Source organism: Eutrigla gurnardus, assembly GCF_963514095.1.
Source record: "Eutrigla gurnardus genome assembly, chromosome: 21".
Taxonomy (NCBI): domain Eukaryota; kingdom Metazoa; phylum Chordata; class Actinopteri; order Perciformes; family Triglidae; genus Eutrigla; species Eutrigla gurnardus.
The window spans coordinates 12411818-12428484 of record NC_139932.1 but is presented as its reverse complement, the minus strand read 5'-3'; the positions used below and the strand labels follow the sequence as shown (position 1 = coordinate 12428484).

Genomic DNA, 16667 nt, shown 5'->3' with positions numbered 1-16667 from the left:
GAGATTAGCATCTATAATGCCAGACATTTATTGACTGACATTTTTGGGCTAGATATTTAACACAGTATCGGATGACAGGGGTTGTCAAACTACGTTTTAATCCTGGGATCAGATTTGCACGGCCCCCCAGGAGACCCCCATAATGATTCTTAATCTGCATTTTATCTAACAGTGTTTGTCCTCATCTGGGAAAGAAAACAAGCCAAGCAGCTGCGTGTTATCAACAGCTCTATAAAGCATAGCAACAGCTATAAAAATAATAATTTCATAAATGTCTGGTAAAAGTTGGTCTAGTAACACAATTAAGAGAGGTTCCTTTCCCTGGAAGGGCACACCTGGTGGGAACTTGCTCTGTCAGGCTGCAGCGTCCTCTTACAACTCAAGTCAAAGAGGGCGGTGCTCTGGTTCACTTTGAAAAACTGATCCATGTCGGTAACTTCTGACTCCTAAAGGTCTCTGTGACTTTCTCATAAATCCCAAAACCAGGTGGTTGCCAAACCTTGAAAGAATCCCCCTATCTTATCCTAAACGGTCAAATCTTTAGGTTTATAATGAATGCTTTACAGAAAACTACTGTTTATTTTAAAGTAATGCATCGTGGTGGAAGAAATCAACACTCGTCAATAGAATTACAAGTAAAAGTCTTGCTTCAAAACCTTATTTAAAAGTACAAAAGTAATGTAAAGTACTATTTTTAATGTATAAGAGTATTTTACACACTGTGTGAAACAATCTTTAAAGTAATTAAATTAAACCACAGTTAAATACATGTCAAAGTGTTTAAAAGTACATTTCCCTCTGAAATTGAGTAAAGTAGCACTAAATATTAAGTGCAAACGAAAAGTGCTACTAGTTAGGTAACGTGAACCCGATACCAGCGACACATGACACCGCAGGTGCGTCGCCTCAAGCCCCGCCCCCGCCAAGCCCCGCCCCTCCGTGTCGGGGACGCCAGGTGGACCCACCTTGGGACCAGAGGGACAACAAAGCAGCGCCGACCCGCTTAGGCTCCGGACGGGGTGTTTTTGTGGTGGTGGGGGGGGGGATTCCTCCACGATGGAAGAGGTGTTTTTTAAATCCGCCTTACCTGCGCAGTCCTCGCGCGTGCTGGGCGACAGCAGTCTGGCTCTGCCGGCCGAGCCGACTCCGAGATCCTCCACCGACGTGAAGGCAAACGACCGGAGTGTGCGAGTCCACCAGCAGGTCCAGCTCACGTTGGCCAGGAAGGCGAGGAGGACCGTTTCAAATGGTAATGTAACACGCTGCTCTTTTGTCGGATTGTGTGAGACAACACCTGAAGGGCTCATTTTCCAGAATGGTAGTAATAACAACAGGAGGTGGTCCCTCCCTCCTAATAGATCATATTTACAACAAATTCTATTTGGAGCTAGAATTATATTTCACTTTGACCTTTAGTTCGGGAAGCACAATTAAACCATTAATTTCCATCATATTGTGATCTTAAAAACCTTCCATTGATTGTTTCATTTGAACTGTTAAAGCCTGAAGAGCTGAAGCTGTCCTACTTAATAACACACTACTGTATATTTAATATAAAACACAAAGGCTTCCACACCCCATAAGTGGTCTTCTCTATCCAGGATATATGCTCTGGTTGCTTATTGATAGTCTACTATCATTTAGACTGGAATGCATGCTGCATAGTAGTCTGCTCGCTCAACAGGTTTCTGCAGTTTCATTCATCTGCCTAAAGGGAGAAGGAAGCGATGACTTGACTTTAATAACTCACCCACTGGCCTGCTTTCCATGGGGTTATGAACTTATTTATTATGTGTTGGTGACGGGGGGAGAGGTCAGTCACCAGCCAAAAATAATCCTGATATAAGGACAGCATCGATTTCATCCACTACTTATTAATAGGCGCGTTATCTGTATTTGCACTGAGCTGATTCACCAAGCCGGCCTGCAAAAAGGCCGAATACAGGGAAGGATGTCATCACAATTTCCCAGAAGCGAAGTTTGGCGTTTGAATGTCTTGTTTCGTTTGATCAAAAGACGTGGAAGTATCAAATTTGACAAAGAACAGTAGCAAATCCTCACTGTTGAGCAGCAGGAACCAACAAACCATCAGGTCTTTGGGGAATACGTAAATGATTGATAAAGATAAATGATAGACGTATGGATTTGAAGTATCTCTACTTCCCTCAGCCTTCAGCTTGTCAATCCCTTTTCTAATGCAAACACATTGGGTTTGCATTCGTTTACAAACGCTCACAGGACGACGAGTGTGTACTGCACTGTATCACCGCCCTGATCTGATAGTGTCGCCATGCGTTTAGGTAATTACTATGTGAAACAATACACTCTGAACAAAACCTCCTCGACTTGTTTCAGGCAGTGTCCGTTTACAGAAAAACGCTGGAAAGAGCTTTGATGCCGCAGACGGACTTTTACCAAACAGGAAGGTGAGGGATACACACACACACACACACAAGGAGGTGACACTTATTGTTTTTTCTGTGTTACTAAAAGTAAAAAATACAATTATACAGATATCCATCAAGTACATTCAGTTCAGTCGGCTACTTTGCCTCCACTTTGCATGTTTGAGATGTCCTCTCGTCATTGTAATTTGAATTTAGTCAAATGGTTCTGCTGCTGCTTTGTACTCGGAGGCCTCTGGGTCTGTCAAATGAATCATTTTGTCCTCACACAAAGCTTGATAACGGATAATTTGTGACTTTTTAAGGATGTTAGCTCAAGGTGTAACTGGTGAAATAGAATAAATGACGTCTTTATGCATTTTGCCACCTGATCCTCAACCACTAATCAGTTAATAAACACATTAATATATTTACCAACTGATTGGAGGTGAAAGGACAGGATATCTATGACTCAGAATAGGTAATTAATTGTGCAGGGTTCATAATGATTTATTGCTCAGTTCATTAGTGTGTAGTACTCTGCATGGACTATAATGCCCTCAGAGGGATTTTAAAGTGAGAGAATTAACAGGATGTAATAAGGAAGTGTGTGTTTTCTTTCCACAGGTGAATGGATTGGGCTTCACCAGCCGTTCTCTATCATGCAACCACGTGCGGAGACCATTCAGGAGGGTAGAAGTGTCCCCGCCGCAGAGCCCGGAGTTTCCCCGCAGCCGCTTCCATCACGGCGCCTCCTGTTACGGGACGTACACCCATCCAGGACCCAGTCATCCCCGCAGGGTGGGCACCCTGCTGGACCACTCGCACAGCTCTGATTCATTCCTTCGCTACGCCTTCTCCGAGGTGCCCCACGGCACGCGGCCCCTCACGTCCACGTCCGTACACGGGACGCTCCGCCGCGGGTCCCTCAGACAGACGGCAGCGCCGCAGACCCTGCTTGGGAACGCATCGTTTCAGCAGAGGGGGGAATATGGCTCTCGCTGGAGCACCAACCAAAGTATTGTTAAACAGGAGAAACACACTGTGCAGGGTCATGGCGGTCATGTGATGCTCGGCGCTGCTCAGCACGAGGAGGGCTTGTCCTGGTTGGCTCAGGTCAGGAGGGAGGGGCCCCACAGACTGAATTCATACCCGGCCTCGGCCGCCAGCACGGAGGTGGACCTGGGGAGGCAGATGGAAGTAGAACCCCCCATCCAGCAGATACACGCACAGAATGTCACCACACTGTAAGCTCACGTTAATCCCTCTGTGTTCACCTTGTACATTTAACCATTTGATATATTCTCCCGTCGTCTCTTCGGGATGTCGTGTTTTTTGTTTTGTTTTTCCATTCATAGCTGTCCCCTCACACAGGAAGTGTGAGAGCAAGCCTCCGGAGATGACGATAGAGAGGGCTGTGAACCTGCTGACCCAGGATAGCGAGGAAACGCTGATCTGTGCAGCCAGCCACATACAGAATCAATGTTTCAAGAGTGCCGACGCAAAAAAGAGGGTATGCGTGATCAAATGCACAGTATAGGATCATTTTTTACAGGGATTTGTTGGCAGTTAAATATGTAAAACACGGCTTTCCTTTTAAAGTTCTCTCAGCACAACCCCATAAAATTGGATTTGGCAAAGACGTGATGGGGTTGTAGATTCACTCAAGACAACTAGAATAGCTGATATGGCTTTGGAAGCCCTTTCATGTCGATGATAAATGTCTTTGATACGTGATTATCACACTCTGAATGTCACGGCTTACGTATATTTGCATCGATGCATCTGTCAATCGGTTATCCCCCGCCTTTGTTCCCCACCAGGTGTACTATCTCCGTGGGATCGAGAAGCTCCTGCGGCTCCTCTCCAGCGACGACGAGGTGGTGCAGCGCGCCGCCGCCGGGGCTCTGCGCAACGTCGTCTACCAGAGCTGCGAGAACAAGATGGAGGTGAAGGAGAACGACGGCCTGGCCGCCATTCTGAGCGCACTGAAGAGCAGCCGTGATGCGGAGACCAGGCGGCAACTTACTGGTCAGTGTGGGAGTTCTATTCATACTCACAATATGGGATCAATGTCTCATAATAACGTATATTACCATCTCCTTCGTAGGTCTTTTGTGGAACCTCTCCTCTCATGACCTTTTGAAGGAGCATCTCACCAAGGAGGCCCTCTCGGTCCTCACAAAGTCGGTTCTGGTTCCCAGCTCTGGCATTTCTGAAGGCGAGAACCCAAAAGACGAGCTGCTAGCCGACGCCGAGTCTTTCCACAATGCTACCGGCTGCCTGCGGTAGGATCCCCTTTTGTTAGCTTTGAAACGAGATAGTCGGCGTGCTTTCGAAGCACAAAGGAAGCAGACACCCCCCTGCTGGTGTCGGGTGTGCAGTTCGCACCAAACTGAATATACAGTTCAGGAGTTTCTGCGAAACATCTTCATGCACCCCGACGTGAGGTGGATTGTTATCGTGCTTTCTGAGCAGCGTGGCCTAGAAAGGCATATACGATGGAGGAAGAGAGAGGAGAGTGTTTACAATCTATCAGCGGTGGAAAAAGAAGCAGAGTGGAGCCCATGTTTGGTCACCGTGCAGCGCCAGGCGTCACGTTTATGATGCCACAAAGGGCACGAGTTAGCAGATGGCAGAGCGGCAGTAAAATACAGTATCAGTCTCCGCCGAGCCGATGGGTAAACAGTCTCTCAACGGGGTGTAAAACGTTATCATCCGAATCCTGCTGTAATAAGAAGCAGGACATACTGACTGTATTTCTGTGCTCTTTTCAATTTATGGTGAATAATGTGGGCAGAAACCCAATAAAAGGATGCTGGAAGATGCTGATTTTCAGCAGGTATGACGTTCACCAACATTTGCTTAATAGCAGGAAATGCAAAAGTATAGCCGAGGCTGATGGTAATGTCATTAGTTAGTTACCACATTTCATTAGGATACATCCAGGTAGCAATCAAATAAAGCCCAAATGAGATCTGACACGCCGTATCACCATCCTGCTTCTTTTTCCTACATTTTCTCTGCTATACTGGCATCACGTTGAATCTTGGTTCATCCATCGTGGTTCTGAAGATCGTCTCAGGAGTTAAGATCATCCCTCTGTTGACCAGGCAGGAGATATCAGACTGGTGCTCTCCCTGGCAACTGTAGCCGGGTCAAACGAGTTAAAGGCTGAATTATTCATCGAGCTCTCTCTCGTCTCTCCGCTCCGCTGAGCTGAAATCACTCTCTGAGCCACGTTCTCGACCCTGTTGAGGTCCCCCTGTAGATAAGGGGGGAAAACGATGGGTTGGTATGAGTTTATATTTCATCACTGCACAAAGAACCTGTTGTGTGGAGCTAGTTGTCTTTTCCTTGGGGAGTTGGATTACATAAAGCATCTTCTTTTTCTAATTCGTCATGATTGCTGCTGACTTTGGAAAGGCCTGTGATCCAAAACAGGGCATCCATTGATGTTTTACCATTACATGGTTGATAGAAGGTTTTATTTGTTTCACTATCACGTGGGATTGCTTTGGTATCAACATTGCTGACTTCTCAAATATGGTTCAGTGGGAATTAAAACTGCGTATCCGATTGAAACACACAAACGTCACAGTACCTTGATTGTTTTTAACTGATTTTCTTTCCAGAAATCTGAGCTCCGCCGGTCCAGATGGCAGAAAAGCGATGAGGGAGTGTGAGAATTTTATTGACTCTCTGGTCTACTACATCCGGGGAGCCGTAGCCGACTACAAGACAGACGACAAGGTGAAATGAAAATGATGAAGCATTCTGGGGAGAACGTCTGTCTTCACAGTCTGCTTCACAACCAACAGCTGAGAGTTTGATCTACGGTGCAGCTTGTTATATAGATGCACGTGTTGGCCTGCAGATTTCTATAGTGTGTCACAAGTGACATAACTCGTGTTGCTTCTCACAGGATTTAAGTCCAAAATCCCAACATTAATAATTCATGGAAACTTGGGTCTCACTTATCCCAGTCTCAGTATGTTGGATGTATATATGTGTGATTCAGCTGCTTGCTCTACTGTATTTAATTTGATATTTATCTGCTCTGAAGTCCACAGAGAACTGCGCCTGCATCCTGCACAACCTGTCTTATCAGATAGAGGCAGAGCTTCCTCAGAAATACGCCTCAGATCTCCGAGAATCCCGACAAAATTTGGCTCCCGAGAAAAAGCCCGTCGGCTGCTTTGCTTCTCGCAGCGCCAAGATCACAGAGGTAATCCCTTCGGACAATAATCCGCAACGACAATGCAAAAAGATGTTCTTGTGGTATAATATCTGAGAGAAATATGCTGGGAAGACTGCTGCATTGCTGCGGGTTTAATCGCCCGTTAAACATCTTCTTAGAAGCCGATCGCATTCATCCTTTTTCTTATATTATGCGCTGGGAGAGAAACATCAAAGCAAATGATGCATTTTACATTCCTGCTTTCTCGGCAGCAAAAAGATCTGTTATAAAAAGTTGCAGTGCAATTACAATTGTTGCAATTGAAGCTGATCTAACCAATATTTTTACATTAACAAATCATGATTTTATGTAAACTTAAAAGGAGGCTTCTGTTGTAAAAAACAGCCTTTGTGCTCTACATATTTTACTGGCTTATCCATGTTCTAAATGGATCCTCCAGAAATGTTATTATTGCACTTCCATAGAGTTGCATGACTCACTAGAGACAAAACGGAACAACCAGATTTGACGAAGCAGGCCGAGATGTTCTGACTTTTTGTCCCTGGTATGATTCCAGCAGCGAAAAACAATGGATCCTACGCTTCCCATAATGCCCCTTGATTATGTCCCGCAGTGTGTCATATTCCTGAGTATCTTTGGAAATCTAAAAACAGTCTTTGCTGACTGATATACAGACACAACCAACGAGGCTACTATGATATTGCTCTGCCAGCTCAGAGTAAGTAAAATTAAAATGCAATTTTCCCTGGGGGCAATTAAAGAGCACAGAATAGCTGTACAAGAATAAAAGTACACAAATAAAATGTACAAGAATAAATGTACAGGAATAAATGGTGACACAAAACAAGGCCAGCAACACAAACTGTACAGATAAATAAAAACAGAATGAGTTCAAAACGTCAGTGCAAATAAACAGTGAGCAGCAGCGTACATACTGATAAGATGATAAAGAGACAAGACGAATGAAACGATGCGTCAGTCATTGTTTATCTGCTGCATCATAGCTGCCTCCTGTTGTCAATATGAACTCAATGAACCCGCTGATAAAAAAAAACCGCAGCTCACCATCAGGGTTTCTTCCCTGCAGCATCTGGAGCGACAGTGCCCCCTGCTGGAGGAGAAGGCTAACCCCCGTGGCATCGAGTGGTTGTGGAGCGCCATCACCATCCGGATGTACCTGTCACTGATGGCCTGCAGCGTGCGTCACTACACCCAGGAGGCGGCCATCGGAGCCCTGCAGAACATCACAGCTGGGAGGGGAGCGGTAAGCGGCCACGGATGGAAACTTGTTTGAAAAATTGTTTTACATGCATTTATGACACACATTTTGCTGCCTTTTCTGTGGCCTGGCAGGTGACTGAAGCCATCGCCTTCACTATCGTTCAACGGGAAAACGGCCTTCAGCATGTGAAGAAGCTGTTAGAGGAGGGGGAGAGTAACGTGAAGAGGACGGCCATATCGCTGATAAAAAACCTGTCGCGCTACCAGGAACTGCACCCTGACATCGGTAACTGTCTCCGTTATCACCTGAGATGCTTTAACATTTTAGTTCACGGGCCACATACAGCCCAATGCAACCAATTCATAACAACCTAAACACGACGACGCCTCCAGATGTTTCTTTTTGTGATGAATCGATCCATTTACAAAGCGGATGATTAACAGCCTGAGACGACTAAAACCAGACTGCTGTGTGTCCCTCTGCAACAAACATTCATTTGGAACTGCACCTTTTTTTTGCATTTTTGCACACTTTCTTCTTCTGTTTCCTCCTGGTGAAGTGAGTCAGGTGTTGCCGGAGATAGTGGCGATGCTCCCCAACGACGACACCGGCACCGACCTGCCCGCCGAGGTGACGGCTTCTCTTTGTCACACGCTGATTCACCTGAGTCAGGGCAACACGCAGCATGTCAAAGCCGTGGTCAACCAGGGGGCCCTCCCAAGGATCATCAACATCAGCAGCAGGGACAGCGGGTTCGTCTGCACTCACCCTGGGAAACTGAAGCATTTCTTGCTTCAAAGATTCTCTGACTTCCCATTACAGTGTATATTATAATAATTATACATGCATATGCTGCATAGAAGAAAGGATTCATTTGAATTTCTTTTCATTTTCTAGTTTTGGACCAACCAAAGCAGGTCAGGCAGCGTGCATCCTGCTGCACACTATGTGGAAACACAGTGATCTCCATGGAGCCTACAAGAAGGTACGCTTAGACTGTATCCATGCAACACATTACAGTTGAAATATTAAATTTTTTGCGGCACAGATAAGACACAGATATTTAGTGAACATCCTGTTTAGTGGAAAAATCTAATCTTAAATGGGATGATCAAAATCATAAGGACTCCCTGCATAAATAAGAATATACTGTGTTTCTTAAATCTGGCTCTATTTTTCACTTCTCTATCATGTTCACAAGCTAGGCAGCTTTTTAAAGTCACTCGTCGCAATATTTCATTACAATATGAGAGTGGTTCTAGCAAAGAATTACTCTGTTTGCTCACAGTGTTAAGTCACTAATGTGGCCACTGGGGGGCACCAGAGTGCAACACATTTCAATCAAATACATATTGGCTTTAAGAACCTCTGCAATACATCCTAAAGATAGTGTCCTCACATATTAACACTCGTTTTTTCTCGTCAGTGTGGGTACAGGAAAACCGATTTTGTCAATGCAAGGACAACAAAGGCTGTGAACTCCGGACGAGACTGAGCCGAAGCTCCGTAACTAATTGGAGCTGCACCCGTTGACACTAACAGCAGCAATCCCTGGAAGCAACGCTGTAATAGACAGCCTCTGTGTGTTTTCAATGCTGCAGATTGTGAGCTCTGCCTACATTTCCCTTAAACGACATGACATTTTTGTTAGTGTTAGTTAGCTTGCAAGCAAAGATGCCGGTGTGATTGTGTGACACAGGAAAAGAGCAGGATGTTATATCAAAATAATGCATAACAGAATAAACCCGCTTACACAAGAAGGGATATTTGTGGCTACTGTCTTGGTGCTTCATGGTCAGAAAAACTGACAGATGAATGTAGAACCTTTCTGAAAATGCAGCGTCTCCCTAGCAAAGATAGTAGTTTGTGTTTTTATTTTATTGTTACTGTCGCGGCAGCTCAGCAGTTAAAAGTACCGTTTTGTGTGTTTTTGGTTTATTTTAGCACTTCAGGCGACACAGTAATTAAACAAAGAACCACAATGAAAAATGTCCCATAAAGAACTCGTGAAGGATGAAAATTAGTTCACCAGCTTTATTTCTGACAAACCAACTGTTGTATATAAAATGTGTTGTAAAAATAGAAATATTTCCTCTTGTAACAAATGACAACAACAAGCTGATTTCTTGCGCTGTGACTTGAATTTGTTTCCTGAGATGAATAAACAGAATCAAACCTATTGTTCACTGTGTTCAGGGAAACGTTGGTTAACTACTCAGATTATTCAGAAGAATTGTTTGGATTTTATGTGCAGTAAATAGTTTTCTCCTCATAAATCACTTTTAACTTAGATGATGACAAATGGCTGTTTTGCAAAGTCTTTTCTGCATTCTGTCTAGGCTGTAAATATCCATATATGCCACAGGTTCAGTGAAGTACATTTCTGTGTGAGAAAAAGACACATTCACCAAAAACGATCAATATGTATTAAAGTATAAAGATAATTTCTGACCTCTTACTTTGAAAATCCTCACTCATGGAGATTAAAACCCAATCAAACAGGTGTGGATGAGATTAAAACCTTTGATGGTTGGCTTGTACATTCGCCTGTCAGGCCTCTGTGACTTTGAGACCCCCGGAGCAGCGTTGACCTTGCGGGGACCTGCCAGGACTAGCTGCACTGCGGTACAGCTGAAAGGAGGGGGGGGCTGGGTGACAATCAACATCACTCGTTGTCCCAGGCGAGGCTTTTAAGGCCAGGGCAGAGGATGAACATTTCTTATTTAAATGAGCATTGTCTAATGAGCATGCCTTTATAGAAAACTACTTTTAAACACATTTTCTTGCCTTGTTGAACTGAAACATTTCATATGATCAGAGACAGAAACTGGGAAGCAAATTCGCAAATGAACAACTGAATGGATCCACTTTTCAGATGTAATTATGCTTCCATTAAAGACTTCGAACCCCTTTTTTCAGCTCAATAAAATAAGGAAGATACCAAGTGTGTTAATGCGTCCTACAGAGGGCAGTGGTGCTGCGTTAACACAGCTGCTCATCATCAGTCATCTGATTGAAGAGCCGCGAAAAAGATCAGTTTTCATCTGCAGAATGGTCCCCCTAGTGCTTTGTTGGCACATTTATTTCTCATATTCATGAACTCACATGTTTCACAGTGGTTTGGCCCTCAGATTAAAAACCCTAAGCCTTTCTATTTGAGGAACTAAACTCTGCTCTTTCCTTCCTTTTTTTTGCTCCTAATCTCTAATTCACCCACTTTGTGGACTATTTTGGTGATAAAGTCCATGATTTTCTTGGTGAGGAGAGAGAGAAACCTCTGAAGAAATCAAATCCTTTTTAACAATAGCCTACTTGTCTACTCCACAGCTTATGTTGCTGCGAGAATCTTGCTTCTTATTTCATGGGAGCTTCGTTCTCTTCTACAAAATTAATTAGGCTGACCGGATTTAAAGCCAAAAGCATCATGGGATTCATCGATTAAAACACATTTGAGCCTCAGTGCAAGATAACTAACTTTCCCTGTCAGTATCAGTCCTGTGTGTGAGGGATTATTACCACCCCGAAGCCTGGAGAACAGCATAGAAAAATAGTGCATGTCCAAAACACCAAAATAGCCAACGGTAACAGGTGTCGAGACACATGAGGATAGATCTGTCTGGCTGCTGGAGAAGAGTGGGGTGAAGTGGACCGTACCGCGGGTTGTCACATAATGACTGAACATGTTTAGAGTTCACAGAGACAAAGAAGGGATTCTTCCACAGGAACGGCAGCAGTTTGGAAAACAGGCGAAAGGGAACTTTTTCTTTTTTTTCTTCATTACACTGACGCCATTGTCAGGGGGGTGTCAACACTCAAATTGCTTTCCACTGACATAATCACTCAAGAACATTTGGGATCTTCAATGAAGTTGTTCATTTTTGGGGGGGGGGGGGGGGCAGACCATTTTAATGGTTTCCTGGGACTACATGTGTTTTTCTCCCCCTCTCTGATCTTATGAGAATGCCTGGAATGAAGTACCACCCTGTAATGTCACATAGTCAGACACAGTATGCTGCATGTTTTAAGTCCAGACTAGACGGTTATAAGTACAGAGCTCTCTGCAACTTCAGGAGTACCTGTAGACACAGCTGTGCAATGAACTGTGGGAAAAATTAAAGTTAAACGTTTACTGGGGGGGTGAAAAAAATATTTAAATTTTAATTTATTTGGGGTTATTTGGGATAAACGAACAAAGAACTAAAGAAAACACCATTACTCACACCAAAACAATAGAAAAAACAACGATTCTGATATAAATATATGAATCATCTTTAACCTTTTTTAAAAAAAACACACTATGAACTGCCGTATACATCAAAACTAGATTTAATTTCAGTCTGCACACTAACGAGCTCAGCTGTGGGCATGCCTGCTCGTTAGGAGGCATCGCCTGCAGCTGAGCTGAGTTTTTAAAAAGCCTCAGTCTGCTGGAGCTCACGGTCACTTGTGCTGTGGCTGAGAGAGTGTGTTGTGTGTCTTTTTGTTTGCCCTGGGTTTTTTTTAATTTTTATTTCTGGCTCTAAAATTGGAGTCAACCCCAAAGCAAGCGCCTATTTCTCTTTTGGCACAACACCTTCTATTTTAGAGAACCCATGTCCCCCTAAAGCCCACTTTATTTTTCTTGCCTTTGTCAGTTAATCCCTGTCTTGGGGAGCGGCAGAGGACTTGGTCAAAGCACAGCTAATTAAAAAAAAACACCTACGTTTGCCAGATAACAGGCTTCCTCCTGATATTTAGTCGTCGACTGGCAGAAACAAAGCAATCATTGAGTCCTCTGCGGCAGAGCAGTGAGATCTTATGAAAGTGGGACAAAGGTTTTACTAGTTTACTAGTGAGGCCGTCCCCTCAAGGCTGTGCAGTCACGAGTTTGCAAATATAACCACCTGGACTGAAGTTGGACAAAGAAAGATGTTATGTCTGAATTTAATTTGACATACTACTCAGTGATACCCTTTAAAAGTTACCTCCATTTGGGTAACTGGATATTCCCAATATTGGGGTCAGGACCAATGCAAGGTGTTGCAAAATGAATCTGAAGGGGGCTGCAAAATCATAACTTTTGGGTATAAACCACTGGTTCAGAACATGAATCCACTCTGCACCAACTAAAACCAACGGGGGACATATTGTGATCAGAGCTTATCCTTACAGCTCCGAAGGGAAAAGGCCCAGAAAAGCTATATGGTGTCCCTTGGGAATAAAGACACTTCTGACAATATAATATCACTAGACAACAAGCTTTTGTGTAGAAAAGCTGCAAAGAACAGACATTCACTGGCACATGCAGGATTGTTACACGCTTAAATGAGCACGTTGCAGTCCCCTCCAGAATTTGCTTCTGCTTTACAACAAGGTCTACAACCACAAAATATAGTTCTTAAACTAGTTTTGAAATAGGCCTCCATCACTTGTGTTGAAGGGCACATAAATGTTTCCCTTGTTGTACAGGGAAGAAAGAAAGTCTTTCAGTCGTCCTTGAATCTTTGGGCGGACCACAATTTAATTGGATGTAGCAGGTTCTTCTCCCCTTAATGTCAGGTGTCTCCTGTGTATTCAGGGTGATGCAAATGTCAAGTACTCTATAAGTCAAATCTTTCAGCCCGGGACATAAAATAGAGTAGAGAACATCAGTTCGCTCCTTGTGAAAGCAAGTACAGGAGGGAGCCGAGGGCTGAAACCCAATAGATGCGTTCAGCCAGGTAGAAAGGCACCGTATGAATTGTCAGATCTCATGGTCCGCGGCGGTGCCAAACACAGCAGACGGGTCAAGAAGGATGGGGGCCTTGAGAAGTGAGGAGTCCTTTTTTTTTTGGAATTCGGCCGAGTAAGAGTGCTCGTTGGACTCGTGACTGATTGGGGTCAAGGGGGTTGTGTTGTGACGGGCGCCCAGAAGGTATCTGAAGAGTTTGAGTAAAGGATCAAAGGGGTGATTCTTGTCTTTGGGTCCTCAAAGACCAGGCTTCTTCACTTGATGGCTGATCAGCTAACAGCCACGTTAAAAAAAGGCAGAAGGTCAATGTCAGTGGTCTGAAAGAGGGACAGCGATGTGGCTTCTAACAGAGAACGTGGTTCAAGAATGTATCAGGCTGGTGAAGAGATAGTTTGACTTGCCCTTCTGAAAATCCCAAGAAGACGAGCAGTCGCCTCAGTGCTGGGTTTAAGAACCTGATGATACTTTAATCACCTTTTTGTACACAGACTCTCTCTCCATACGCTCGTATTTTGAGTGTAATTAATTTACAAAATGCACAATAAACAGAATTAAAGGACAATTACATTTTTTATGGATGCTCCTCTATTTTCCGTTTTCCGTTGTAAATTCAAACAAAAACAATTCCAAAGAGTTACACAACAAAACCACTTAGTTAGGTAGGGAAAAAAATACTTTGCTACTGAATAGCCTACTTTGATCAACAAAGAAATGTCTTGGGTATAAAAGACTTAAATCTCATGTTAATGGGTTGCTTGGAAACATCTGCACCAGAAGCAACCAGCTACATAAAGTGGAAGTTAATGTAACATCGTGAGCTTTAGCATAACTTACCAAAATTTAGCTGAAGGGGCGAAACAATAACTGCCAGTTGTTGTTTTTTCACACACAAGCTGTCTTTGTTTTCATTCATGCTTTGGTGGAAACGTGTGTTAAAGGGTAGCAGTGGGAAATATTAAGATGCTAACAGCTGAAATAATTTAGTAAAATGTTATTACATTGATTTTGTTTAGTTATTTGATGTTTTTTTTTTTTTTTTTGTGTCATGTAGTCTAACATTTCCCCAGTTTGGATCATTAAAGTGTTTGGTAAGATGTTTCGCTTATAACGTCTCTTCTATCTTAATGACTCAGATGATGTCAAGCTAACATTTTGCCCATTAATGACTTTAGCTTGGCAACACCTGGTATTTACTGGGTGTAATAAAAACTAATCTTCATGTTGTGCTGCGACCGGTTTTTAATTCAGTAAATCTCCACTTTGAGCACTTAACGTTCTAACTACGCTACATTCTGAAGTGAGTATGAGCTGGTGCACACAGGTGTCTTCACCTGGTTGGACCTCTGCTCTGCCTCATGCATGGTGGAGTTGTGCAAGGAAGAGTCTAATGAGGCAAAGTGACGACACCTGTCAAAGGAACTTAATTACTTTTTCTTTTCAGGCTGAAATATGTTTTTGGCTTGAACCTTTCTAGCCAAAAGTGCAACTCCCCACCTTTTCACTTCCTGTGATGAACAACCAACTTTTGCTTTGCTTTCAAGTCATGACCCAGACATTATCAAAGCAAATACCCGACTATAGCTCACGTTAAGTTTGAATATGGGGCTTTAAATCCCGAAAGCACCTGTCAAACGTTGCCTGGGCGAAAGCATCAATCACACAAGGGCTCGACTGTCGCGACAGCTGAACCATATGTTGAGGATTTAAATGCAGAGTTTTGTTCTAAACTGATACACAGGCCTGCGACGCTGGAGCGAAAGGAGCGCCATTAAAATCAAAGCTGGCCCCCGAAAGCGGAACCATATTGTAGGTTTTATCAAATTTATGACTCGCATAAAGACATTTGCCGACAAAATGGGTTCGCGAGAGACTGCTTAATTGGGCGTTGAAGAACAGATTAAATAACCAGATGCGGCAACTATCGTGCTGCAAAATGTCAGGAGAGAATGCTTCGGTTTGAACAAGTCCTGCGTCGCCTCCCGACGCGTCATATCCACACTGAAATGTACGGCGTGCTGAAAAGCTGAAGGTCATCCGCGATTCTGCCCGATCAGCACAACTGGCGGCTGTCATGATTAATGCTGTGAGACATGAAGACATGAGAGTGGTGGCTGGAATTTAAATAAGGACACACACAATTTCACACTTTAAAAGTAAGGCACATGTGTCAAATGGAACATGAAAGTGCATTTGAAGCATATTGGTTGCTTTGTGCTGAGCTTAATGGCTGTTGCCATGGAGCCCTGAACAGGAAACAGGACGTTAAATATATGTCCAGATTGGGAATATTAAGATTTTTACTTCACAAATCAATCTGTGCTGAAACTGTTTCATTGATTAAATTCTTAAACTCTGACCAGCATGTAGCCAAACCCACAGAAGTGCATTTTAAATTGGATCCCAAAGTTCCCAACGACACCAGTTATATCAGGCTGTATCTTTGGATTGTGTTTGTGTGGTGAATCCAGCTGCAAGCATACAGATAGGCCCATGCTATTTCTTTACATTGTCGTGTTTTCTGCTTTTTCTAAAGCTGAAGAAAAGATTAAAGAAGTGAAATATTTGACTTTGAGATGCGTGTTTCTCAGCCTCAAAGTCGCACGTTTTAAAAAAAATAATAAAACACCACCTGCAAAGCAATACAAATGAGCGGTAGGGGAATTAATAGTCCCTGTTTTATTCATTGTTGGTTTGATGGATGTTTGAGTATCACCGTGCAGAATGATGTAGCCGATGCGTGCAGAGTTTGACACCAGAAGTCTGTTTTCACATTCACCTGCTGAAGTTTCTCTGTGTTCTCGCTTTAAAGCTCAGCTGAATGTGAGAGAACGGTTTAGTGACATCACAACTATTTGGAAGCCAATCACGCTTCAGTATACAACTTCCATGTCTGATGTGGAAACTGGAAGCCTCCAGTGTACACACACACACACACACACACACACACACACACCAATAACAGACTTTTTCAGTGACGTAGAAGACATGTTGTGTCCAGTAACGTGTGGATACACATAATATCCATATTTGCATCTTATTACTTATTTTTCAATAAGGGAGAAAGGGTTGAGTTGGCGTAGATGTAATTAAAAATGTCAACAAGGTAATTTAACTTGAATGTGTATTCTCATCTAGAGACCCTTTAATTAT

The 16667-nt window shown here is 43.4% G+C and overlaps 1 protein-coding gene across 1 annotated transcript; it reads left to right on the top strand.

Annotated features, from left to right (window-relative positions):
• The first annotated feature begins 970 nt into the window (after positions 1 to 970).
• Positions 971 to 9986, top strand: pkp2 (plakophilin 2). Its single transcript, XM_084038615.1, has 13 exons — positions 971 to 1249; positions 2356 to 2426; positions 3012 to 3631; positions 3759 to 3897; positions 4208 to 4415; positions 4495 to 4672; positions 6020 to 6137; positions 6451 to 6612; positions 7673 to 7849; positions 7939 to 8092; positions 8367 to 8559; positions 8705 to 8792; positions 9234 to 9986. Exons 1-13 carry the CDS (start codon positions 1057 to 1059, stop codon positions 9300 to 9302), a joined length of 2370 nt encoding a protein of 789 aa, XP_083894741.1. The 5' UTR covers positions 971 to 1056; the 3' UTR covers positions 9303 to 9986.
• Positions 9987 to 16667: the final 6681 nt, after the last annotated feature.